Source organism: Lithobates pipiens, unplaced genomic scaffold (assembly GCF_037356315.1).
Source record: "Lithobates pipiens isolate NorthernLeopardFrog02 unplaced genomic scaffold, aLitPip1_a1.2 Scaffold_28, whole genome shotgun sequence".
NCBI classification, from domain to species: Eukaryota; Metazoa; Chordata; class Amphibia; order Anura; family Ranidae; genus Lithobates; species Lithobates pipiens.
In genome coordinates, this window is record NW_027507789.1 from 162,139,371 (window position 1) to 162,166,438 (window position 27,068).

Sequence of the window (27,068 nt, forward strand, 5' to 3'; positions counted from 1 at the left end):
TACAGATCAGTACACAGTGGGGAGAGAGGAACCGGCTTCATGACATGACAGAGTGATCACATTGTAAACGGCCGCCGGGTGTACCAAGATGGCCGCTGCTCCGGAGCTAGGCCAAAGCTGCGGCCTTTCCTAAGACCGAGGCAGCGGAGTGCTCTGCAGATCGTGGGGTGTGCCGATCCAAACAGGGTGACCCGTTCGGATCACGGATCAAGGACAATCCATTGCACACCTAATATATGTATATATATATACACACACGCAAAAAATGGCCCTGTCATTAAGGGGGCAAATAGTTCCGGGGGTGAAGTGGTTAAAAATAATAAATATTCACCTGCTCTGTTCAGTGGTTTTGCACAGAGCAGGCCAGATCTTCCTTTTCTCGGGTCCCTGGCTGGAGCTCCTGGCCCCTTCCTCCTGCTGAGTACCCAAACAGCAAGCAGCTTGCTATGGGGGCACCCGAGCCACTGCTTTGTGTGTCCATTCAGACATGGAGCCACGGCTCTGCCCCGCCCCTCTCTCTCCTCACTGACTCACAGACTTTAATTGACAGCAGTGAGAGCCAATGGTGCCAATCAGGAGGGAGAATCCCGGACAGCTGAGGCTCTGGTGCAACATCAAGGAAATACAAAAAGCTGCGCCAACAAGAAAATAATCTATACGTTAACTACCCAAAATACAAAATATAAAAAAATATAATGAAAATTATAAATAATTAATATATTCAAAACTTATAAATAAAAATGACAATTAATATGAATTCATAATTAAAGAGTTCATGAAAAAGTCCATAGATAATCAACAATTGCGATCCTATGTAAGAACACCACGGTGGTTACACACACTCGAAATGCGCACAAGTGCCCGTCACCTTATAGTGAGTGCGCTTACCAGATGGAAGCTTAATAAAAACGTTGTAAATATATCCTCAATCTCCTCAGAATACTCCTCCTTTTAATGGATCAGCTCACCGTAATAGAAAGCAGTATTCACATATACACATCTTATTCCATGATCCCAAAAATTACTATCAGTGGCTCGAGGGAAGAAGAGGAAACCAACATAGTGTAACACTGTTTGGAAGTTTAATTAGAGCAAAAAGTAGCACACTTACATGAGCATCGAATCAATACAGCATGCACAATGGAACATAAAAAGCCGGCCGGCATTCGGGAGCCCGTCCTCCCCTTCTACAACGTGATGGCGTCACTGCGTACCTTCCCAGACGCGTTTCGTCATAAATGATGTTGTCAATGGGGAACCCATTGTTACATTTTTAATGTTGCACAAATAGTTCTTTGTAAAGTTGATTATGATGTACAGATGTACAGAAACTTGCTTTTTGAACAATCAACACCTTGTATATGTAGAAGAAATCACCTTCTATATCATATGTTCCCTCCACTGCCCACAAAGAAAACACTTCTAATATACATTAGACCGGGAGGCCAAGCTGTGATGCCAAACACAAATCCAAATGAAGACATCACTAGAATTGTTTTACCTGCAGGTTGAGGCTGGTCCTGGCTATTGACTGAGTCCATACTTGTATCCACATCTGAAAAGAAAAATCAACAAATGTTCAACAAAGGTGTACATTATTTAACCATAAAATGATTTAGTCACTGCAGGTAAACATTTTAGTCACTGTAGGTAAAGACCCTGACAGTAGTTAATAAAACAGCACATAATCCTCATAATATCAATTTGAAATTAAAGGCATGCTCTAGCCCAGTGAGCCTCAACCAGGGTTCCGTGGAACCCTAGGGTTCCTCCAGAGGTTGCTAGGGGTTCCTTCAGAATTGGGCAATTTCTGCCTCTCAGATAAGTTCCCACTGACACCATTGATCTTTTTAGCTATCTGTAACAAGGTAATTCTTCCCAATGACCACAAGTGTAAGGACCATTCTTCCCACTGATCATCACACTAATGTAGATTTCTAATTATTAGCAGGGGCTCCCTGAGACCGGAGAACTATTTCAAGGGTTCCTCTGTGTTGAAAAGGTTGAGAAAGGCTGCTCTGGCCTAAGTTGAGACCGCAGCACAATGGCCATCCCATTGCCTAAACTTTCTTATTTATAGTCTTGGGCCACCAACGAATGACAAAAGACATACACAATTCTCTTCAGGATGTACCGTTAGGTCCATATATATCTGAACACAGGCACAACTTTAGAATTTTTCAGGTATTTACCAAAACAAATTCTGGCTATAGTTATATAATAGATATGGGTTGAAAGTGCACAATCTCAGGTTTCATTTGAAAGTATGTACATCCAAATTGGAGGAAGGATTTAGAAATTAGAGCTCTTAAGAATAGCCATCCCCCTTTTTTCAAGGGACCAAAAGTAATTGGACAATTGAATCAAAAGCTGTTTCATGGTCGGGTGTGGGCTACTCCTTCATTATTTCTTCATCAATTAAGCAGGTAAAAAGTTGATCATGTGTTCAAAGGAGCTGCCTATGCAAGTGAAACAGACCATTGTAAGGCTTCAAAAACTAAACAAATCCATCAGAGAGATAGCAGCAACATTAGGAGTGGACAAATCAACAGTTTGGTACATTTTTATGAAAGAAGAACGCACTGAGGAGGTCAGCAACATAAAAAAGGGCCTGGACATCACAGGAAGACAACAGTGGTGGATGATCACAGGATCCTCTCTATGGTAAAGAAAAACTCAATCACAAAATCCAGACAAGTGAAGGACACTCTCCAGGAGATGGATGTATCATTGTCAAACTCTACAATCAAGAGAAGACTTCATGAGAGCAAATACAGCGGGTTCACCACAAGGTGCAAACCATTCATAAGCCTGAAGAATAGAAAAGCCAAAAAACATCTTAAAAAGCCAGACCAGTTCTAGGAAAGCATTCTTTGGATGGATGAAACTAAGATTAATCTGTACCAGAATGACAGGAAGAAAAAAGTGTGGAGAAGGCTTGGAACAGCTCATGATCCAAAGCACACAACGTCATCTGTAAAACATTGTGGAGGCAGTGTGATGGCAAGGGCATGCATGGCTTCCAGTGGCACTGGGACATTGGTGTTTATTGATGATGTGACAGAAGACAGAAGCAGCCAGATGAATTCTGTAGTGTTTAGAGATATACTGTCAGCCCAGATTCAGCCAAATGCAGCGAAGTTGATTGGATGGCGCTCCACAGTACAGATGGACAATGATCCACAACACACTGCAAAAGCAACACAGGAGCTTTTGAAGGAAAAGAAATTGAATATTCTGTAATGGCCAAATCAATCACCTGATCTCAACCCAATTGAGCATGCATTTCACTTGCTGGAGAGAAAAATAAAGGCAGAAAGACCCACAAACAAAGAACAGCTGAAGACAGCTGCAATTAGAGCCTGGCAAATTATCAGAAAGGAGGAAACCCAGTCCATGGGTTCCAGACTTCAGGCAGTCATTGCCAGTAAAGGATTCTCAACAAAATATTAAAAATTAACATTTTATTTATGATTATATTATATCTGCCAAATTACATTTGAGCCCCTGAAAATGGGGGAGACCGTGTATAAAAATGGTTGCAGTTCTTAAATTCTTAACTAGAGGTCGACCGATATGGGTTTTTCTCTGGCCGATGCCGATATTTAGAAATCATGGCGGCCGATAGCCGATATATGATGCCGATTTTTTTGGGCCGATATGTTAGGCCGATTTTATTTTACTTATTTATTTTTAATCCCCCTTGATCTAACACACCTTTCCCACTGGGGCATTTTTTAAGGCGCTTTTGGGCTAAAAATAGCGCCTGTAAAGTGCCTGCAAAATGGCTCCCCTGCAGTCTGTGTGAAAGACAGAGTGCTTTCACACGGAGGCGATGCGCTGGCAGGATCTTAAAAAAAAAAGTCCTGCAAGCAGCACGTTTGGAGTGGTGTATACCGCTCCTCCACCACTCCTGCCCATTGATATGAATGGGCACCACTGCCGAAGCGCATGCAATGCGATTTGGCAGCGGTGCTTCATGGGCGCATTTAACCTCTTCCTTGGCCGCTAGCTGGGTTATATGTGCCCCACTAGCAGCCAAATAGCACCGCTAAAATGATGGTAAAGAGCCGCTAAAACTTGCGTTTTACCATCAACGCCTGCCCGCTCCAGTGTGAAAGCAGCCTTCATAAGTGATACAGAAAATTTCTTACACTTAAACATTTATTAAACAAAACAAACCTCCAATCAGTTTAGTTGTATGTATGATCTAGATTAAAAAAAAACAAAAAAAAACCTATATATTAAATAAAAACGGGTAGTCAAAACTTTTGGACAAAAAAAAAAAAAAAAATGGGCTAACTTTACTGTTTTTATTTTATTTTTATATTTTAAATGGTGTATTTTTTTCCCCAAAAAAATGCATTTGAAAGACCTCTGTGCAAATGCCGTGTGACATAAAATATTGCAACAACCGTTATTTTATTCCCTAGGATCTCTGCTAAAAAAATATATATCATTTTTGGGGGGTCTAAGTGATTTTCTGGCAGAAAATACAGGATTTTTACTTGTAAGCAACAAGTGTCAGAAAAGATTTAGTCTTTAAATGGTTAAACTGAGAACTTCTACACACAGAGATGACTTCATTCATTGAAGTGTAAACATTGTATCATTTAGTTCTTTTCTTGGCAGTCTGCCCAGAGAGGAGGAAAGTGTTGCTATGACGACTCAGGCAACTCACACTGACTTCTTACAGAAGTCATTTCAAAGTCCCGCTGTAGAATCGGCTTTTTATCAGAACAATCGGCCGATGCCGATTATTTAAAAAACGGCAAATATCGGCCGATATATCGGCCGGCCGATATATCGGTCGACCTCTATTCTTAACTTGATATTTCCATTCAATCGCTTGAATTAAGGCTGAAAGTCTGCACTTCAAATTAATCTGGATTGTTTTGTTTTAATTTTATTCTGGTGGCATACAGAGCCAAAGGTATGAAAATTGTGCCTGTGTCCAAATATATATGGATCTAACTGAATATCCAGATGGCAATCTGGGCATACACAAAATTTTGACTAATTATTTTTAACCACTTGCTTACTGGGCACTTAAACCCCCCTCAGTCCCAGACCAATTTTCAGCTTTCAGCGATGATGCAGTTTGAATGACAATTGCGCGGGCATACAACACTGTACCCAAATGAAATTTTTATCATTTTTTTTCCCACAAATAGAGCTTTTTTTTTGCTAAACAAACAAAAAAAGATGCAAAAAAAAAATCATGTTTAATAGTTTGTTATAAAATTTTGCAAACGGGTCATTTTTCTCCTTCATTGAAGTGCGCTGATTAGGCGGCACTGATAGGCTGCACTGGTGGGCACTGATGGGCTGCATTGGTGGGCACTGATAGGCTGCATTGGTGGGCACTGATAGGCTGCACTGGTGGGCACTGATAGGCATAGTTAAGGCGGCACTAATAGGCACAGATAAGGCGGCACCGATGGGCACAGATAAGGTGGCACTGATGGGCAAAGATGGGCACAGATAAGATGGCACGGATGGGTGGCACGGATGGGCACTGATAGGTACCACTGATAGATGGGACTGATGGGCACTGATAGGTGGCACTGATAGGTGGCTCTGATAGGTGGCACTGCTGGGCACTGGTAGATGACAATGATGGGCACGGATATGTGGCACTGGGGTGCAGCACCTTTGAGGCAGATTGTGGGCACTGCTGGGTGGCACTGCTGGGTGGCACTGTGGGCACTGCTGGATGGCACTGTGGGCACTGCTGGGTGGCACTGACGGGGGGCACTTACTTTTAATACATGTGGCACTGCAGGGGGCAGGTGGGCACTGGCAAGGGGCAGGTGGGCACTAGCATGGCTGGCCGTGATCGGGACTGATGTCCCGATCACGACCGCCGGTGATCAGCTTTTTTTTTTCTCCTCGCGCTGACAGCGCGAGGAGGAATAATAGCCGATTACCGGCTCCGTTATATCACATGATCAGCTGTCATTGGCTGACAGCTGATCACGTGATAAGGGGTCGGGATCGACCCCTTGCACGGATCGGTGATCAGGGGAGTCTCATGGACTCGCCGATCACAGAGCGCGCCGCGCGCCCCTCAGGGGGCGCGCAGGCCGCTCGTGCACGGGACGACATCAATAGACGTAGTCCCGGAAAAGGAGATCCGCGCTGTAGCCGTCATTTGGCTATAGCGCGGATCTCAAGTGGTTAAAGGAAGCCCTACACGGTAGACAACATACAGATGGCTTAGCCACACTCTGAATAGCAATCAGCCAAGAATAACTTTTCAGAGAATTAACTAGTTTGAATATAGGCTAGAATTCCACTTAAACTATTTCTGGACCGCCCACCGCACATATACTGCGGCTGTGAAACAACGCACCTGGACATCGGTCCGTGCATTAGATACAGTGAGCGCGTGCTCGTCATGCACTGCGGGAGCACGCCTGCGGGGTCCGGCGGACTCTATGTCGACCATCACCTGCGATCGGAGTAAAGAGAGGCAGAAAGGGGATCTGCCTATGTAAACAAGGTGGATCACCATTCTGACAGGGGAAGGAAGGAGAGAGATCAGTTGTTTTAAATAAAAAACATGTTTTGCACAGAGCAGCCCAGATCCCCCTCTTCTCAGGTCCCCTGATGAGCCTTTTCCACCTTTGCAGAGTGCCATAGGCCAATGAGGATGGAGTTGCAGTAGTTGAGGTGAAAGATAACAAAGAGTGAATACGTTTGGTGGTGTAATTGCTTAAGAATGGGCATATTTTGGAAATGTTACTGAGGTGAAGGTGACAAGATTTAGAAAGAGACTGACTATGGGGCCAGAAGGAGAGGAGGAGAGGTCAGAGTAAAATATTAAACCACATGTCCTGGCATAGGACAAGGGATGCATAGTTGTACTCTGGATTTCAATGGAAAATTTGGATCTCACCTTTTGGATTATATGGAACTATATTTTGGGGATCTCCATTTTGACTCTCCTTTTACTTAATATATTACTCTGTTCTGATTTCCATTGACACCTCCTTGTGTTTTATATTTTTTTATTATTATGTACCGTATATACTCGAGTATAAGCCGAGATTTTCAGCCTCTTTTTTGAGGCTGAAAGTGCCCCCCTCGGCTTATACTCGAGTCATCGCTGTCTGCCCGCTCGATCAGCGTGTCGAGCAGACAGACAGCGGCCATTCTATGATTCAAAAGCCGCGCCTCCGGCTCCGCCTTCGCCTGTGATAGGCGGAACACTGAATTTCCCAGCAGCCTGTGTTCCGCCTATCACAGGCATCGTCTCATCCTCGTACTACGGACGAGGATGATACGACGTCCGTGATAGGCGGAACACAGGCTGCTGGGAAATTCAGTGTTCCGCCTATCACAGGCGAAGGAGGAGGCGCGGCTTTTGAATTTTACAATGGCCGCCGACGAAGAGGGCACGGGACGGAGGCAAGGCAAGGCACGGCACGGGACGGGACGGGACGGGACGGGACGAAGGCAAGGCACGACACGGGACGGAGGCTCGGGACAAAGGCTCGGGACACAGGTAGGCTGGACACACACACACACACACACACACACACACACACACACACACACACACACGGATGGAGACACACACACACGGATGGATGGATGGATGGAGACACACACACACACACAGGGATGGATGGATACACACACACACAGGGATGGATGGATGGATGGAGACACACACACACAGGGATGGATGGATGGATGGATGGAGACACACACACACAGGGATGGATGGATGGATGGATGGAGACACACACACACAGGGATGGATGGATGGATGGATGGAGACACACACACACAGGGATGGATGGATGGATGGACACACACACACACAGGGATGGATGGACGGACACACAGGGATGGACGGACACACAGGGATGGACGGACACACAGGGATGGACGGACACACACACAGGGATGGACAGGCATGTCTCACCCTCGGCTTATACACGAGTCAATAAGTTTGCCAGTTTTTTTGGGGGTAAATTGGGGGCCTCGGCTTATATTCGGGTCGGCCTATACTCGAGTATATACGGTATATATGTGTTTTATTTTATATTCTTTCCAAGACTCCTGAGTGGGTAATTTTGTTGCTCATTTGGTTATGTTTAAAAACCATAATAAATATGACTGAACCAGAAAAGCTAGGAGTGGGTGGGGGTGGGGGTAGGAAATATTATGAGCTCAGTTATGGAACGATTTAGCTTTCAAACGTTGTGACATCCATACTGATATGTCGGTTAGTATATCAGTGATGTGCAAGAAGACTGAATGGGAAAGCTGTCAGCCTCAGGGTCCCCTACGGAAAGAGGAAAAGGAGAGGAGGAATTGGAGTTGTACAGAAGGTGACACTGAAGGAGCACTTAGTTAGCAAGTGAACCAGGAAAAATAAAATATGTAAAGGCCAAATGAGTGGCATTTTTTGAGTTCAATTATATCAAAGGCAGCAGAAAGGTTTAATAGTTTGAGTGCGGAGTAATGGCCATTGGTTTTATGCCCGGTACACACGGTTGGAAATTCCGACGGAAAAGGTCCAATCGGATTATGTTGTCGGACAATCCGATTGTGTGTGGGCTCTATCGGACTTTTTCCATTGGAAATTCCGATGGAAAAAGTTTGAGAGCTGGATCTAAAATTTTCTGACAAAAAAAATCCAATCTGACCTTTTCTGATTGTTTGTAGAGAATTCCGACGGACAAAGTGCCACGCATGCTCAGATTAAATTACGAGACCAAAGCAATTGGCTACTAGCTTCTACATAGTCCCCTCATACGTAACGAACGTCACCTCGTTCCGAACGATCTGATTTTCTGACAACTTTGTTATTAGTGAGGGAGCAGCTTAGATGGCTGTAGACTGGGCATTCTAGAAGTTGGGAGGTAAATGGGAGCAAGGAGATATGTCTTAATATTTTCTTATTGGTGGGGTCTTTTTAAGTATTAATGTGACCAGTGCATGTTTTACAGGGGGGAGGAAGATGCCAGAAGAGAGGGGGAGATTAAAAGAGAAGTTTAGCCAAAAGCTTTTTTGAGCATACTATTCTTCTGGGTCACAGGGTGCACTTACTTTTAAACTCCCAAGACCCAGAAGCTAAAGCTACTGTCAGCTGACGTCACAGAGCCGCTCCAGGCTGTCAGGCTACCCCTACTGTCATGATCCACTCAGCTGCCTGATTGACAGTCATGTGCTTAGAGCTGGAGCCAACTGTGCCAGTCTCCTCTCCAGCCTGATGCTCCAGTCAGAGCTGGAGGGGCAGAGTAGAGTGCGGTGATAGTCACTGCTCTCCCCTTCAAGCGGACTAAGACCTAAGTAATCAATGGTCATGTAATCACTCGTAGTCCCCGGGCTTGGAGCCTTTAAAGAAGAAGAGGGATTTTTAGTTCACTTTAAATAGTTAGTGGTGGCCAAGCTGGCGGTGCATGAGTTGGCCAATTGAGACACTGGGAGAAGAAGTAGGGAGTTAAAGTTAGAAAGCAGTTGACATAGCTGGATACAAGGGTACTAATAAAAGTAAGGTTTTTTTGGCAGCATGGAGGGAGAATTAAATTTCAAAAGGACAGATTTATACTGGGAATTCATTAACTTCCAATATGAAAGTATAACACATTTTACATTTTAATTTGCCTCACTAAGCACAAAGGAAGGTATGGCATAATAGAAGATCAATCCTTTGTTGACCACATACTCACAGGTCTCCCAAGGGATACTCCTCATTATAAACCCAAAAGGACAAAGCCACACACACTACCCACTTAAAACATAGCTACTCCCAGCCACTTGTTCCCTGACCATCCCATTTTTTCCTCTGTAGACCACTTAACATTCACCCAGAACACACCAAATGGAAATTCAAACTATTTTATTCATACATTCAAGAGAGAGAATAGATTTGCATATGCATGAGCTAACATCTTTTGAACTGTCAAGCTCTGGTCAAGAACTTTTAAGAAAATCTCTCTATGGAATGCTCATTCCCCCTGATTTGTGCCCACCTGCATCTAAAATGGTCCACTGACTGTGCAAGATAAAACTATCAGTTTTTGCTGCTCTTTGCGGCCCACTGGTGAGAAGATATTCCCTTCCTTTCGGTCCCAGTTAAAATCGCCATTAGGACAGGAAGTTAGGAGAAATTTCCAAAAGAAAAAACACTTAGACAGTAGAGCTGCACGATGAATCGTTAAGAATTGAGATCGTAATTCTTTCCCCCTCGCAATCTTAACAAAGCATTTTTCCGATTCTATGCAGAGTTCTCTGCTCAAACCAGCGCTGTCAAAAAAAAAAAAAAAACAGGCCGCCTGCCAAGTATCACAACATTCCTCAGCTGCTGAGCTAATTATAAACATTGTAACGTCTTGTTCTTTAAATCAAAGGAATGACCTTCAGTCTGTAAATGAGAGACTGTTTAACCAATTAAAAATGAAACCGTTTCCTGACACTCGCTGGTTTCAAGGTGAGATCATTATTTTTTGATAGAAAATGACTTAGAACCCCAAAACATTATATATATCTATATATATATATATCTATATAAAATGCGATTTGTTTGGAAAAAATTTTTTTTATGAATAAAAAAAAAAACGAGACAGTAAAGTTAGCCCAATTTTTTTGTATAATGTGAAAGATGATGTTACGCCATGAGAATCGTGATCTTTATTCTATGCAAAAAAATCGTGATTCTCATTTTCCCCAGAATCGTGCAGCTCTGGTAGACAGTAGAATAGGGAAAGGATAGAATCAGCTTTTTATTGCTTTGTTACTGTTCATGATTTTCCTAAATTGTTCTCTTATTGCAGGGATATGCAATTAGTGGACCTCCAGCTGTTGCGAATCTATAAGTTCCATCATGCCTCTGCCTCTGGGTGTAATGCTTGTTGCTGTCAGTGTCTTGCAATGCCTCATGAGACTTGTAGTTCTGCAACAGCTGGAGGTCCGCTAATTGCATATTCCTGTCTTATTGGATAAGGTAGATCGGCACAGTGATGTCATAATTTACAACTCATCCAATTGGGAAACACTTTGCATTCATTGAGAAAATGCAAGTGTTCTCTGAATGGCATCTATGCTGAACAAGTATCCTCCTGTGCTTATTAAACAGCAGAGCAGCCACTCGCTACAGGATCCAGAAGCTAGTGTTACCTACTATCGTGATTTCCAGCTTCCACAGGGATTGGCCAGGTGTAGTACAGTACATATATTACACTTGTCCAGGCTTCATATTTAAAGTGGTTTGACCCCTTTCACACTGGAGAGCTTTAAAAATAACACCTGCAAAGCACCGCGAAAGAGCCCCCGAGGGCTTTCACACTGGAACGGTGCACTAGCAGGACGCTAAAAAAAGTCCTGCTGGCAGCATCTTTGGAGCGGGGAAGGAGCGGCATATACACTGCTCCTTCACCTCTCCTGCCCATTAAAATCAGGTTTTTAACCAGTTCTCAGCTGCTAGTGGGGGGTAGCGGCCAAATAGCGCCACGAACTTGACGGTAAAGCTTTACCGCCGATGCACCCACCGTCCCAGTGTGAAAGGGGCTTTACAACACACTTTTTGCTACAGGTAAGCCTATAATAAGGCTTACCTGTAGCTACCCTGGATTTCCCCTGTATTTGCATGTGCTGACGTCATCGGCACATGCGCACTGAAACAAACTGAAGCAATGGCACATACGCTTTAGTGGGTGTGCCGTTACCAGCGGCTCTCGGGCGCAAGTGTGGGAGTGACATCATTGAGGCTCGGGCCAATCACAGCCCACAATACTCAGTGATGGAGAGTAAGCCAGTAAGTTGACATAACAGCCAAGGCATTTTTAGAAGGAGGCTAGCTATTGCAGCACCATGGCTCTCTCATGACAGATTGATTTTAAAGCTTATTAATTTCAAATGTGTGCCTAAAATTAACCACTTCAGTCCCGAAAGATTTTACCCCCTTCCTGACCAGAGCATTTTTTGCGGTTCGGCACTGCGTCGCTTTAGCCGACAATTGCACGGTCGCGCAACGTTGCGGCCAAGCAAAAATTGAGTCTTTTTTCCCCACAAATAGAGCTTTCTTTTGGTGGTATTTGATCACCTCTGCAGTTTTTATTTTTTGCGCTATAAACAAAAAAAGAGTGACAATATAGAAAAAAGCAATATTTTTTTCCTTTTCGCTATAATAAATATCCCCCAAAAAATGTATTAAAAAAACAAATTTCTTTCTCAGTTTAGGCCGATATGTATTCTTCTATATATTTTTGGTAAAAGAAAAAAGCAATAAGCGTATATTGATTGGTTTGTGCAAAAGTTTATGGCATTTGTATTATTTATTTTTTATCAGTAATGGCGGAGATCTGTGATTTTTATCATGACTGCGACATTATGGCATACACATTGGACACTTTTGACACTATTTTGGGACCATTGTCATTTATAAAGTGATCAGTATTATAAAAATGCACTGATTACTGTGTTAAATAACACTGGCAGGGAAGGGGTTAAACACTAGGGGGCGATCAAGGGGTTAAGTGTGTCCTAGGGAGGTGTTCCAACTGTAGGGGGGTCGGGCTACCTAGGACATCAAATCGATCACTGCTCCCGATAACAGGGAGCAGTAGATCCCTGTCATGTCACTAGGCAGAACAGGGAAATGCCTTGTTTACATAGGCATCTCCCCATTCCACCTCTCCATACCGCAATTGCTGGCCGCCAGCAAACATCGAGTACCCAGGCGGGCGCCCAATAGGTGGCAAATTTAAAGGGACGTACATGTACGCTCATTTGCCTGCCTATGCCATTCTGCTGATGTACATCTGTGTGCGGTGGTCGGCAAGTGGATAATAGACCGGCTAAAGTTCAGTCAAATCCTATAGTATCCCATCAAGGTCAACCTGTCTGCTGCAGAAACTGGAAGCTACAGTATACATCTGGAAACAAAGTATAAAAATATTCAAAAGTTTATCTGGGTATAGATAAAGCTTTCACAGTCAAGTAATCCTGCATTAACCACTTGACATCCGTGCTATGGCCGAATGACGGCCACAGCGCAGATTTGAATTCCCGCCATGCCGTCATATGACGGTCTCCCCTGTACACGCTCCCTGGGGGGGTGCACGCGGATCGCGTTGTGATCCCCGAGTCACTGAGATTCGGGTGATCACCGGTCCCGGCCCCTTACCATGTGATCAGCTGTCAGCCAGTGACAGCTGATCACATGATCAAAACAAAAGCTCGGTGATCTTTTTTTTTTCTCCTCGTGCTGACAGCGGAGGAGGAAAAAAAAGCCGATTACTGGCTCATCAGTCCTGAAATGGAAGAGGCAATTATGCCCCATATATGCCATCTGAAAGTGCCCACAAGTGCCACCTATCAATGCCCACATGTGCCACCTATCCATGCTCACAAGTGCCACCTATCAATGCCCACCAGTGGTGCCAATCAGTGCCACCTAGAAGTGCTGCCTATCAGTGTAACCGATCAGTGCCCATCACTGCCACCCATCAGTGCCTATCACTGCCACCTATCGGTGCCCATCAGTGCAGCCTCATCAGCGTACATCAATGATGGACAAAAATTACCCATTTTTAAATTTTATAACAAAAAAATATATATATATATTTTTTTTTATTCGGTCTTTTTACATTTTTTTTACAAAAAATAAAAATCGCACAGGTGATCAAATACCACCAAAAGAAAGCTCTGTTTGGGGGGGAAAAATTGAATTTGGGTACAGTGTGGTATGACCGCGCAATTGTCATTCAAAATGCATCAGCGCTGAAAGTTGAACATTGGTCTGGATAGGAGGCCCTGTAAGCAAGTGGTTAATGTTATGATTTAGAGGTGAAAAATAGCAGATAAGAATATGAAATGAAAAAAAAAAAATGAACTTGCAAATTTACTGGGAAGGATGCACTGATGCAAAGTATTTGCATATTTTTGAAGTTGCGGCTTCTTACGAATTGTCTTCAGATGTTTTTCATAACCAAGGAAGACACTGGAAGACCCAATACACATCAAAGCCGCTGCAACTTCTTGTGAAGCTAAACATTTACAGTCTTCAGGCCAATGATTTAAATGAATATTGAGAACCACTCCTTATATACCTCATCGTATTTCCTCTGTAATGTTATGTAAATCTTTTACGATGAATATATGGGTCTGCTACTGTCAGAAGGCAAGAAAGCACAGAAAAACTATCATAATAGAAAAATTTCATTCAATTTAATAGATAAGAACTGGAAGCAAATCAGACAGTAGACTATAAGGAGAAGTTTGCACTATATAAAAACAAACATACATATTCACCTCTAGGCTGCAGCATCGGTCTGGTGCTGCACATGTCCCAGGTCAGTGCTATGCCTGAGAACTGAGTGATCACATGACCGCTGATAGCTCAGTTCTTGGTCAGCTCAGAGTGGAGTGCGGTGACTATTAGAGCTGCCACGACGCATCGACGTAATCGACTACGTCGACTAAGAAAATACGTCGACGTGCGTGCAGGGCGTCGATGCGTCACAGTGGGGGCAGTGCTTAGCATTTACTGCTCCCCTCCGTGTCGCCATCCCCCTCTCTTCTCCCCCTCCATGCCGCCGTCCCCCTCTCTTCTCCCCCTCCGTGCCGCCGTCCCTAGGGGTGCAACGGATCGTCACCGATCCGTGCGCACATGCCGCGATCCACGGAGCGCTCCACGGTCTCGGCCTTAGGAGAGGCCACGGCTTCGGCCTAGCTCCGAAGCGGCGGCCATCTTTCTACACCCAGGCGTTTACAATGTGATCGCTCCGATGGAGCGATCACTTGTAAACAAACCGGCGTCATGACATGACGCCGGTTTCTCTCTCCCCTCTCTGTACTGATCTGTGTAGTGGAGGGGAGAGGTCGGATGGATGCAGCCATCCCTCCATACCCTGCCAATGCAATACTCTGCCCTGCAATACTATACTATACTCTGCAATGCCCGCCAATACTCTGCCCTGCCCTGCAATGCCCGTCAATACTCTGCCCTGCCCTGCAATGCCCGCCAATACTCTGCCCTGCCCGCCAATGCCCTGCCATGCCCGCCAATACTCTGCCCTGCAATGCAATGCCCGCCAATACTCTGCCCTGCAATGCAATGCCCGCCAATACTCTGTCCTGCAATGCCCGCCAATACTCTGCCCTGCAATACTCTGCCCTGCAATACTCTCAAGGTTATCCAAAGGATTAATTAGCTAATAAAAAAAAAAACACTAGATTCATTAAAAAAAAAAATAAAAAAATAATCGGATAGTCGTTGACTAATCGAATAAATAATCGATAGATTAGTCGACAGCCAAATTAATCGTTAGTTGCAGCTCTAGTGACTATCAGTCACCACTCTTCGTTCTGCCCCTTTAGCTCACTGGACGGCCAGGCTGGAGAGGGGGCAGGTGCTGAATGGAGGAGCCAGCTGTCAATCAGGCAGCTGGGTGGGTGCCAACAATATGGTTGGGATACTTACAGAGCCTGGAGTGTCTCTGTCACGTCAGCTGATATCAAGCGGTAGCCCACTATAGGCTCACTCTGGGTCACAGAAGAGCAAAAGTGCACTCCTGTGACCCAGAAGAGAAGTATGACCAAAAAAGCTTTGACCATACTTCTCTCCTAATTACTGCAAGTATTTTTAATTGTATTTAATTAAATTAAATCACTTCATCAGACAATGGTTTCTAGCATCAACAGAATCAGCAGCATTCAGTAAAGAAAGCACATCAAAATCTCCAGATTGTGGCAAACTTGGTGCCCCCTTTATTTAAAAAGTAGGGTAAACCTACTCACAAGAACGTGTGGTATACAATTTTCAAACAAACCACCACTCCGCTCACTCTGGTGGATGTGCTGGATCAGTGCGAGGCTCCTCCCTACACGCGTTTCGTCCTAACGTGTGTTTTGCTGGGGCCATTAGCACAAAACGCATGTAGGACGGAGCCTAGCAGTGACATTAAGTCTGTTATGTTTCAAATTACTTTACCAGACTAAGCTGTCTAAGCAAAGCAGCAATTAGCAGGTTGAGACAATCCATTTACCACTGACAGAGATTCTTACAATGGTCAGCTTTTATTCATTTATGTAAAACCGCTATCCTAAAAGAAAAAAAATGAATTGCTGTAACTATTATCTGGAGCTAAGCTTCAATTTGATAGTCAAGTGCATCAAAATCTGATAGTCTAACACACCCTCTCTCCAGACTGACAATGTTGCCGTTCAAAGCCTTTATTATATTATTATTATACAGCGGCAGTATGATTGGGTGCTGGTGATAGATTCCTCACTTATGTGCTATTCTGCTGCACTTTACCCTCAGAACCTCTTTTTTGGACATCTCCTGTGAACTATTCTCCACATGGACTTTTATGAACTTTAGATTTAATGTTAAGTGCTGCACCTTTATCCTTTTTATTTACTTGTGTTGACCTTCATCAATATTGTGCTTGCAGCTTATTTTAGTGACTGTGCATATTTCCTACAAGCGCAGCAGTTATGTTTTTATTTGAGTAACTGAGAAGTCTCATGGATCACAGGAGCGTAATTCATTCTGCACTCATGTGACCCATTTTCAGCCAACAGTGGTCTAAATCCAGCTGTCGGTTAACGTCACTCAGCCAGTCCAGGCTCAGGAAAGATCCCAACCTCATGGTCGGTATCCGCCCAGAATCCCGGACTGGCACCTGGCTCAGCCTCTCAGCGATCTGCTGAGAGCCTAAGCCAGCCTTTTTCCACCCCCTCCACAGCCCAGTCCTCAAGTTAGCTCTGGACAGGAGAGCAGAGAGCCACTGACTTAGGCTGCATTCACACCTGAGCGTTTCGTCTCAAGCGGAAAGTCGCGCGTTTTTGCTGCGATTCCCCCCCCCCCCCCCCCCCGTTTTTGTACAGGTCAAAAGGTCACCAATGTAAAAGGCAGGAAAATGCCTGCAATCTTCCCAAAAAGAAGCTCATGTACTTTTTTGAGCTTCAGGCGTTTTGCTTCAGGTGACCAAATGCTCAGATGTGAACAGGTGCCATTAAAATGAATGGGATTTTGCTTTTTGGGCGTTTTTTAGGCATTTTGTCTGGCGTTCCGCTTGCTCAGCGGAGGATCGCTCCATCGATCCCCGCTGAGCAAGGAGATGACAGATCTGTCTCTGCACACTGTGCAGGGATAGACCTGTCACAGCGCCGCTCTCCCCTATGGGAGATCGGATGACAACGGACTGCAGAGTCCGTCGTCACCCGATCCGCAGACGGATGGAAAAGTAGGTTTTTCCTCCATCACACTTTTTCAGATTGGAGTGGGTCGGATGCTCCTCTGATGTCACCGCTGACATCCGACGCTCCATAGACGTCTATGGAGCATCCGTTCAGGTCCGCCCAAAAAACTGACAGGCAGACCTGAACGGATTGTTCGTGTGAAAGAGGTTCTCTGCTCATCTGCTCAGCGCGAAGCAAGAGAAGAGAACTGAGCAATCAGCAGTGTTTGATCACTCAGTTCTAACTGTATATGCAGTTTTTTTATTTATTTTTTAATACAGAACTTCTCTTTTAAGCCTGCTGAGGACCGGAAAGAAAATGACCTTCTTGCCTTGCTCCTAACAAGATCCTGGACCAAATAAAAAAGAAAATCCTTCTAATTTAATATGAGACTGTTTCAAGGACTTTCTCCATTTGGTCTGTCTCACAGTCTGCAAGATGTCTAAACTACCTCAATTGATCCAATATCAAAGTAGCGGATCTACTACTGGTTTCTTTCAGACAATAAAACAGCCCACGTGTTACTACTTTTCACAAGAAGCATTGTTTCCAAGAACCCACAGCACAAGATGAAAGAATATATGTATAATGAATTACATCTTAAAGAAAATCCCTACATCTTCAAAAATCTAATAAATACAAGGAAGGCAAGAACCCACAAAAAGCATCACCAAATGTGTCGCACGTTAGGTTTGTGCTGAGGTTAATCCACACTACGAACAATGCATCTGAAGGGCCAAAAGTGTGAAACTGTGGTCTCCCAGCCTACATTTCTAAATTCAACTGTAGAATGTTTGGAGGTTAACTCATACCCCGTCAACTTAAAAAGTAACTAGCCGTGAAACAAAAAAGCAATTTATTGCAGGGTTTTTTTTTTGTAATCCTTAAAGCTGAAGTTTAGCTAAATAAAAAAATCTCACAGCTTTTGTCACATCACTTACCTGAACAAAGGTGAACCAGGAGAATTGTCACTGCTGGGATGCCTGTCCTCTTCCTGCCTGTGAATGTCCAGCGCTGCAATGGTTAAAAGCTTCGGGTCTTCAGACAGAACGACAGTACAGAGGGTTTGACGGGACGGGTAGACCCGCCCTCTTCTTCCTCCTCCCCCGTTGAGAAAAGCCTTTCATGGATTACACTGCCTGTAACACAAACTGTGAATGGGGGAGAGAATCCTGTGACTGATCAGACTCTCCCCCATTCACCGATTGCATTACAACCTATTTTCTAGGGTTGCATCGATACTTTTTTTACCACGAGTACAAGTAAAGATGCTTCCGGTCAAGTACTTGTCACTACCGAGTGTCATTTGAGCTTATACAAAATGAGTGGGCTCAAATCGCATGCAATTTAAAAAGGAATGTGGTGTGATTCCTGTCCGAATGGCATGCGATTTCCCACACCGCTCTTGTGTGAACCCAGGTTGAAGTCACTATGACAAGCCTGGGATCACACAGGGGCGGTGGGGGAAACTGCACCGCCTTCCCATTCAAATTGCATACGTTTCTTTGCAGTGCGATTTAAGCTCATATATTTTGTATAGGCTCAAATCGCATCACACTCATGCAAATGCTACGATACCTGAAAATGATTTCTTTGAGATGCTTGGTATCGGTACTGATACTGATATTGGTCCAACCCTACTATTTTCCTTTAGGAAAACAAATTCTGAAGGGTCCATTTAAAATCATCTGAGTAGCTTAATAAACCCTTAAAGTCCACCCTACCACTAGAATCCCTGCATCTACAGACATTCACAAGCTAACATTAACCTATCTAGCCCTGTAAAGAAGAAATCAGTATACATACCTTTTTAGCCCTTGTACACACGGTCGGAGATTCCGACAACCAAATCCGTCGGATTTTGTCCGACGGATCTTGTCTGAAACTGTTGCATACACACAGTCGGACAAAGTTGTCGGAAAATCCGATCTTTCAGAACGTGATGACGTAATTTCGTTACGATGGGACTACGTTCAGGCTAGTAGCCAATAGCTTTGATGTAGGAATTTGATCTGAGCATGCGTGGCACTTTGTCCGATCGGAATTCTCTACACATGATCGGAGTATGTCCGATCGGAGTAGTTTGTTGGAAAGTATTTCCAGCAAGTTGGAAAATTTGGTCCGACGGATATTCCGACGGAAACAGTCCGATGCATACCACACACAGTGGGAATATCAGACAAAACGGTCCGATAGGACACATTCCGTCAGAATCTCCGACCGTGTGTACAAGGGCTTAGAAGTCGATCCAATCTGGTCTCCATGCTCTGCGGAGGACACAGCCGGCAACGGCTGTGAAATGAATGGGAAGTGACATCACCCATAGACTTACTAGGGGGCTTCTGTTATCAGCTGTGTCCTCTGCACCCACCTCCACAGTGAAGTCGCAGCTGGCACCTTAGCATGGGATCGGATTGGCTTCAAAGAAGGTATGTATATTGATTTCTTCTTTACAGGACTAGATAGGTTATTCTTAGATTGTGGATATCTGTAGATGTAGAGGTTTTAGTGTCGACTCGCGGGACCGGGATAGCAGGCGCGGCGGCGTGCACGCTCCCTGCAGCACTGCGGGGTTGCCGATGCTCGTGGCAGACGATCTCGATGACTGCCGGCCACAAGCAATCGCGGGCACGAGAGGCAGAACAGGGAAGTCTGTGTGCGAACACACAAATCCCTATTCTGTGAGGGGTGACAGATCGTGTGTTCCTAATAGCTAGGAACCACGATCTGTCATTTTCTCTAGGACAGTCCCCTCCCCCCTACAGTTAGAAACACACACAGGGAACACAGTTAACCCCTTGATCACCCCTATTGTTAACCCCTTCCCTGCCAGTGACATTTATACAGTAATCAGTGCATTTTTATAGCACTGATCGCTGTATAAATGCCAATGATCCCAAAAATGTGTCAAAAGTGTCTGATGTGTCCACCATAATGTCGCAGTCCTGATACAAATCTCATATCACCGCAATTACTAGTAAAAAAAAAAATAATAATAATAATTAAATTGCCATAAATCTATCCCCTATTTTGTAGATGCTATGACTTCTGGACATATTTTCATGAAAGACGGAAACAGTGAGGAGTTTTTCTTGCTCCTATTTCTCTCTTTTCTTTCTGCAATTACCATATTTATCAGCTTATAACTGTTGCAGAAGTTCCCACAAATGTGTTTCATTTGTAGGCTGCTTTGCTTTTCCCCTTGTGTCCTGTTGACTCCCAACCAGCACAATGGGACTCAAGCCTGGAGAATGTAATTTTATGCTTTAAAGCCCTAGTCATTATCTTGCTGCTGAATGAACCCCTGACCACCTAGGTGTAGACCAGAAGGTAGTGCATGGCACTGCAAAATACTGTTATAGGACTATATGTTCAAGATGCCAGTTATTTTCTGCAGGTCACCAACTACGGATGCAGCAAAAGAAGCCCAGATCCTCACAGTTCCTCATTCACATTTCACAGTTGTTTTCACACATGTAGGACATAACCCCTTGGTTACGACTTGCAGGTTTTAGAATGTAGTTAATGTTTCATTTACAGTAGCCCATTGGTAGTGGTTTCTGCCCCAGGCAAGCCAATGTTTCAATTTTTGCAATTTAACCAGTGGATTTCTTACTCAACCTGTCCAACCTGCAGCTCAAAGTTTTCTCTTCTTTTACTTAGATTTTACCTAGATACTTAGATAATACCTCATTAAAAAATTTGACACACAGTCACTTAAGCTTAAAGGGGTTGTAAAGGCAGAATGTTTTTTTCATCTTAATACCTTCTATCAGTGGCAGCTGGTGCTCAAAATTTTTAGAGGGTGCAAACAAATTCTGAAAAAAAAACACATCAATTGCAGCCTCAATGTGCCCATCAAATGCAGCCACTCTGCCATCAAATGCAGCCACTATGCCCATCAAACTCAGCCACTGTGCCCATCAAACGCAGCCACTGTGCCATCAAACGCAGCCACTGTGCCCATCAAACGCAGCCACTGTGCCCATCAAACGCAGCCACTGTGCCCATCAAACGCAGCCACTGTGCCCATCAAACGCAGCCACTGTGCCTTCAAATGCAGCCACTGTGCCCATCCAACGCAGCCACTGCGCCCATCAAATGCAGCCACTACGCCCATCAAATGCAGCCACTGTGCCATCAAGCGCAGCCACTGTGCTCATCAAACACAGTCACTGTGCCCATCAAAGACAGCCACTGTGCCTTCAAACGCAGCCACTGTGCCCATCCAACGCAGCCACTGCGCCCATCAAATGCAGCCACTACGCTCATCAAATGCAGCCACTGTGCCATCAAACGCAGCCACTGTGCTCATCAAACACAGTCACTGTGCCCATCAAACGCAGCCACTGTGCCTTCAAACGCAGCCACTGTGCCCATCCAACGCAGTCACTGTGCCCATCAAACACAGCCACTGTGCCCATCAAACGCCACCACTGTGCCCATCAATTGCAGCCACTGTGCCCATCAAATGCCGCCACTGTGACAAGGTCCGCATACATTTACAAAAGAGTCTCTCACACTATATACACACACAACATAGTAGATTTCTTTCTCTCTGCGATTATCTGTATCCCTTAATGATTATTGCATATTGGTGCCTGTGAAAGTCTCACTTTTTATCTTATGTATCTTTGTATCTTATGGCTACACACACACTTTCTCATGCTGGCAACATCAAACTGGAAATACTGTATATTTCTAAAGATTTTATAAGAAAACTAAATATAAAAATGCAGACCAGCCAGTATCAGTATGACGTGTGAACAGTGCATTTTCCTTAAAGCTGCCAACATGCTTTACATGGTCTTCTGCAAAACGACTACAATCCATATTTAACTCTTTTACAACCACAAAAAAAAAAACAACACTGGCGATATTACACAGTGGAAGAAGGAACTATTTGTGTGTTATGTCCGTTTCTGTAAAGGCTGTGAATTGTATTTCTCAGATACACAATGAGGAAGAGATATTTCAAGGGATGCTGTCAGAAAATTTCTGTGAGGCATCTGGTGAGCAGGAATGCGCATGCACATGGAATTACCCGCAGAATGGTGACCAGACGTGTGCATACACACTCATAGTGCACATTGCTGCCAAACTGACTATTTAAGGGTTCTTCTGCCCTTGCTCAGGTGTTGATTGGTCTTTCAGCTGTTCCCTGCATCCTGCGTTTATCCTGTGTGTTTTCCTTATTGCTGACCTGGCTTGCTCTTGACCTGAAATTGGATCCTGCTTCTTAATTAGTTCCTGACCCCGGCTCTGTTCTTGACTTTGCTCTGCTTATGATTCGGTACCTTGCTGCCCACCTGTTGATGGCCTTGGCCATTCCTGTGACCAAGTTTCTATCTCCAATCCTAGCTGTCCATCCTGCTCGAGTGCCTGTCTGGCTGTCTGCAGTACTTGCTCTGCGTTCTTCTGAATGCTTCTGCCTTATGTCTGCTAAGAGCTCTGACAAGCCACACATCCTGAACCTGCAGTGCAAGTGGAGTGCCTCTTTAACCTTGACTGGGTTCCTGAGCACAGCTACCATTCTTGTCCTCATGTTCCACCAGTTTCCTTAGAACTCCATTCCCAGCTGCACGTTTTCCTATCAACATCTGCTGGCACTTGTGTTCCTCCTGTCCCTCACTACCCTCTGTAGCACTCTTAAGCCCCGTACACACGATCGGATTTTCCGACGGGAAATGTTGGATGTCAGGCTGTTGGAGGAAAGTCCGACCGTGTGTATAACTTGTGTATGTGTGTGACTTTCCGACAACAAATGTTGGCTAGCATGTTCTCAAATTTTTCCGCCAACAAATGTGTGTTTCCAATCGCGTGTACACAAGTCCATCTGACAAAAGTCCAAAGTACAAACATGCATGCTCGGAATCAAGGACGAGCCGGAAGAGCTCGGTCTTGTAAAACTAGTGTTTGTAATAGAGATATCACGTACGTCTTGTACGTAACTACGTTTGTAATTGTTGGCCAACATTTGTGTGACCGTGTGTATGCAAGACAAGTTGGAGCCAACATACTTCGAACAAAACTCCACGGTTTTGTTATCAGAAAGTCCGATCGTGTGTACGAGGCTTAAGTGTGGCCAGGGCTGGAGATGAAAGAGAGGCCAACCTAGTCTCCTATCAGATACGTGACAGATGCTCTCTACATTCTATGTTCTGTAAAGAACATCTTCAAGATGGTATGATTGCAAGCGACATCCACATTTTTGTGACTGCTTAGAAAATCTAAGTGCTTGCAGAAGGAACTGGACACAACATTCTTTTAAACATTAAAACATCAACATGATGTTCTATAATTTTTTATTACAATGTAAACATAAAATTTCCTTTTTTATGTTTAAAGTTTAAAATCAACTCTTTTAACACATTGTGATAATTTATACCTGTCCCACTGCTTGTGCTCTTGAAGAATCAGAATCACGTGTGTGTGTGTGTGTGTGTGTGTGTGTGTGTGTGTGTGTGTGTGTGTGTGTGTGTGTGTGTGTGTGTGTGTGTGTGTGTGTGTGTGTGTGTGTGATGTGAGATGGGAGGTGCACAACTATGTGTTGTGGTCCTATCCACCAGCTGCCAAGTAACTAATGATGTACAGGCTCTAATGCAGACTTCCTCAACCTTTTCAACACGGTGGAACCCTTGAAATAGCCTTTTCGGTCTCAGGGAACCCCTGTTAAAAATGCCTATATCTACAACTGTAGATACATTTGTGGGATGGTCAATGGAAGAGTGCTCCTTACATTTGTGGTCTTGGGGAAGAATTTCCCCCCTACAGATAGCTAAAAAAATCATTGGTGTCACTGGGAACTTATCAGAGAGGCAAAAATCGGTCAATTCTAAAGGAACCCCTTGGAGGAACCCTTGGGTTCCACGGAACCCCGGTTGAGAAACCCTGCTCTAATGCTTATTATTTCCCTAAAAACTACTGAAAGTATTTCCATTTGCCACATAAAGATAAAACACATGATGCTAAACCAAAGTCCAATTCCAGATTTAAAAGAAGGAGGTCAGCAATGGCATCCCTTGTATTCCCTCAATACACAATCCTTCCAAAGAAAAAAGTTTCAAAGCTCTGATGAGGTCGCATAAGCTTCTACTCTTCTTTTATTTTGTTTGCTACCAAGCAGAGGATTACAGGAAGCTAATAAAAAGGTATATTCTGGAACCTATATAAGTCATATTTAACAATACTTTTAATAAATACATAACTGGACTAAAATTGTGTTTTATGATTGTGAGTTCAGTTTTAAATTGGCATTGTTAAGCCTCGTACACACAATCAGATTTTTCGCAGACAAAGCGTCAGACTTTTGTCCGAAAGGCGTGTGCCAGGAACTTCTCTTGCATACAATCGGTGCACAATAGTCGGCCAAAAAACACGAATGTAGTGACATACTAAGTGGAATTTCAGCTCTTGAGCGTCACCCTTTAGGCACCTTCTCCTAATGTCGTGTTTGCTGAGCATTGATTTCAAGCATGCGTGTTTGTACTTTGGACATTTGTGGGATGGACTTTTGTACATACGATAGGAGAATCTGACAACAGACCGTTGTCCGCCAAAAATTTACTAGCCTGTCATCCAACATTTGTTGGCGTAAAGTTGGCCAACAATTGCCTGATGGAGCGTACTAACGGATTTTAGGCAAACAGTCTGTTATCACACAATTCCCTGCCGAAAATCCAATCGTGTATACGAGGCTTTAGTGTTTCTGTTTATGAATGAGTCACCTTTGCTGCCCCATCATCACTATCATGAGTCATTTACACCTAGTGGTGAAGAGCAAATGAATTTGTAAACTAGAAAATTGCATGTATTTGATTCTCCTGAACATGTGCATGTTGTCCAGATATGCATACAACTGCGAATTAATGTTTTTTTTTTTTTTTTAATTCAATCACCTCTAATTATGTCAGTGTCCTTTATACAGTATAATCAGTGCATTTTCATTTTTTATAAATGACAATGATCCCAAATAGTGTCAAAAGTGTCTGATGTGTCCGCCATTACTAATAAAAAAATAAAATAATAAAAATTCCATAAATCTATCCCCTATTTTGTAGATGCTATAACTTTTGCGCAAACCTTTGTATTTATTTTTATTACTGTTTTATATAGGGCCAATGACTCTGCAGTCAAAATCAAAGTACCCGTATTTACCGCCGTATAACACGCACCCCAAATTTAGGAGGGAATTTTAATGAAAATTTTTTTTAGGAGGGAAGTTTAAGGAAAAAAACTAACATTTAAATGCCCATCAATGCAGCCTTTTCAGTGTCATTTGCAGCCTTGTCAGTGTCATTTGTAGCCTTGTTATGCAGCCTTGTCAGTGTCATTTGTAGCCTTGTTATGCAGCCTTGTCAGTGTCATTTGCAGCCTTGTTATGCAGCCTTGTCAGTGTTATATGCAGCCTTGTCATGCAGCCTTGTCAGTGTCATGCAGCCTTGTCAGTGTCATTTGCCGCCTTGTTATGCAGCCTTGTCAGTGTTATATGCAGCATTGTCAGTGTCATTTGCAGCCTTGTCATGCAGCCTTGTCAGTGTTATATGCAGCTTTGTCATGCAGCCTTGTCAGTGTCATTTGCAGCCTTGTTATGCAGCCTTGTCAGTGTTATATGCAGCCTTGTCATGCAGCCTTGTCAGTGTCCTTTGCAGCCTTGTCATGCAGCCTTGTCAGTGTTATATGCAGCCTTGTCAGTGCCATTTGCAGCCTTGTTATGCAGCCTTGTCAGTGTTATATGCAGCCTTGTCATGCAGCCTTGTCAGTGTCATTTGCAGCCTTGTTATGCAGCCTTGTCAGTGTTATATGCAGCCTTGTCATGCAGCCTTGTCAGTGTCATATGCAGCCTTGTCAGTGTTATATGCAGCCTTGTCATGCAGCCTTGTCAGTGTCATTTGCAGCCTTGTCAGTGTCATTTTCGGCTTTGAAGTTTAAAAATGATGTCCTGTGTATATCTCGGCGGCGCTCGGTAGCTCTCGGCCATTTTTGCTGGATTTTGGCCGCTCTTGGCAGCTTTCGGCCGACGAGAACGGGCAAAAGCTGCTGAGAAAGGCTGAAAGCGCCCGAAAGCCGATGAGAATGGCCGAAAGCGCCCGAAAGCTACCGAGAACAGCCAAAAGCTGCCCAGAGGCTCACAATCTGCGGGGAATCGCCATATAACACGCACCCACGATTTCCCCCTGATTTTAAGGGGAAAAAAGTGCGTTTTATACGCCAATAAATACGGTACTTATAATCCTGCACTAGGTTTACCCTTTTGGCAACATTAGATTTACCCTATAAGGCCTATAGTGTGCCTACAGGTGGCAGAGGCAAAAGGGTAGCCTTTCCAGTATGTCACAAGCTTTAAGGTTAAAACCAAGAAAGAAAGGTATACTGTCTAAAAGAGTTGGAAGTGTGCTGGTTTGAGCACCTACAGTAATGGATATTCTGTTCTGTATGTAACGATTCACATTAGTCCTTTCTTTGGAATGTCTTTTTATTACTAAAATCTCAGTTTTTGGGCTGACTGACCCTTTAACCATTTAGCGACCGCCTGCCCGCAGTGCTGCCCGCAGTGTACTGTGGATGGACGGGTGCTGTATGTAAAGCGACATACTCGTACGTCATTGCCTACTTCCAGGTTTCAGACGCGCGCATATGTGCCCCCCCGGCCTAGCACCCGCTGTGATCGTAGACAGCAAAAGCCTGTCAGCAACCCCTGGCCAATGATTCATGGCCGGGACCTGCTGGTCGGCTGTGTGCAATCACAGCCCAGAGCTCTGTGTTGGTAAGCAACACAGAGCTCTGTATGGAGGGAGCTCTGTATGGAGGGAACAATCAGTTTTTGATCCCTGAGAAACAGAGATCTTTCAGTAAAAGTA

The 27,068-nt window shown here is 44.1% G+C and overlaps 1 protein-coding gene across 2 annotated transcripts in view; it reads right to left on the reverse strand.

Moving 5' to 3' along the window:
• IKZF3 (IKAROS family zinc finger 3) overlaps positions 1 to 27,068 on the reverse strand; it is a 224,925-nt gene that overhangs the window by 109,032 nt on the left and 88,825 nt on the right. For both annotated transcript variants that reach the window (XM_077459817.1, XM_077459816.1), the window contains exon 2: positions 1,502 to 1,555. In XM_077459817.1, coding sequence (XP_077315943.1) covers positions 1,502 to 1,555 — 54 coding nt within the window. The remainder of the gene's footprint in view (positions 1 to 1,501; positions 1,556 to 27,068) is intronic.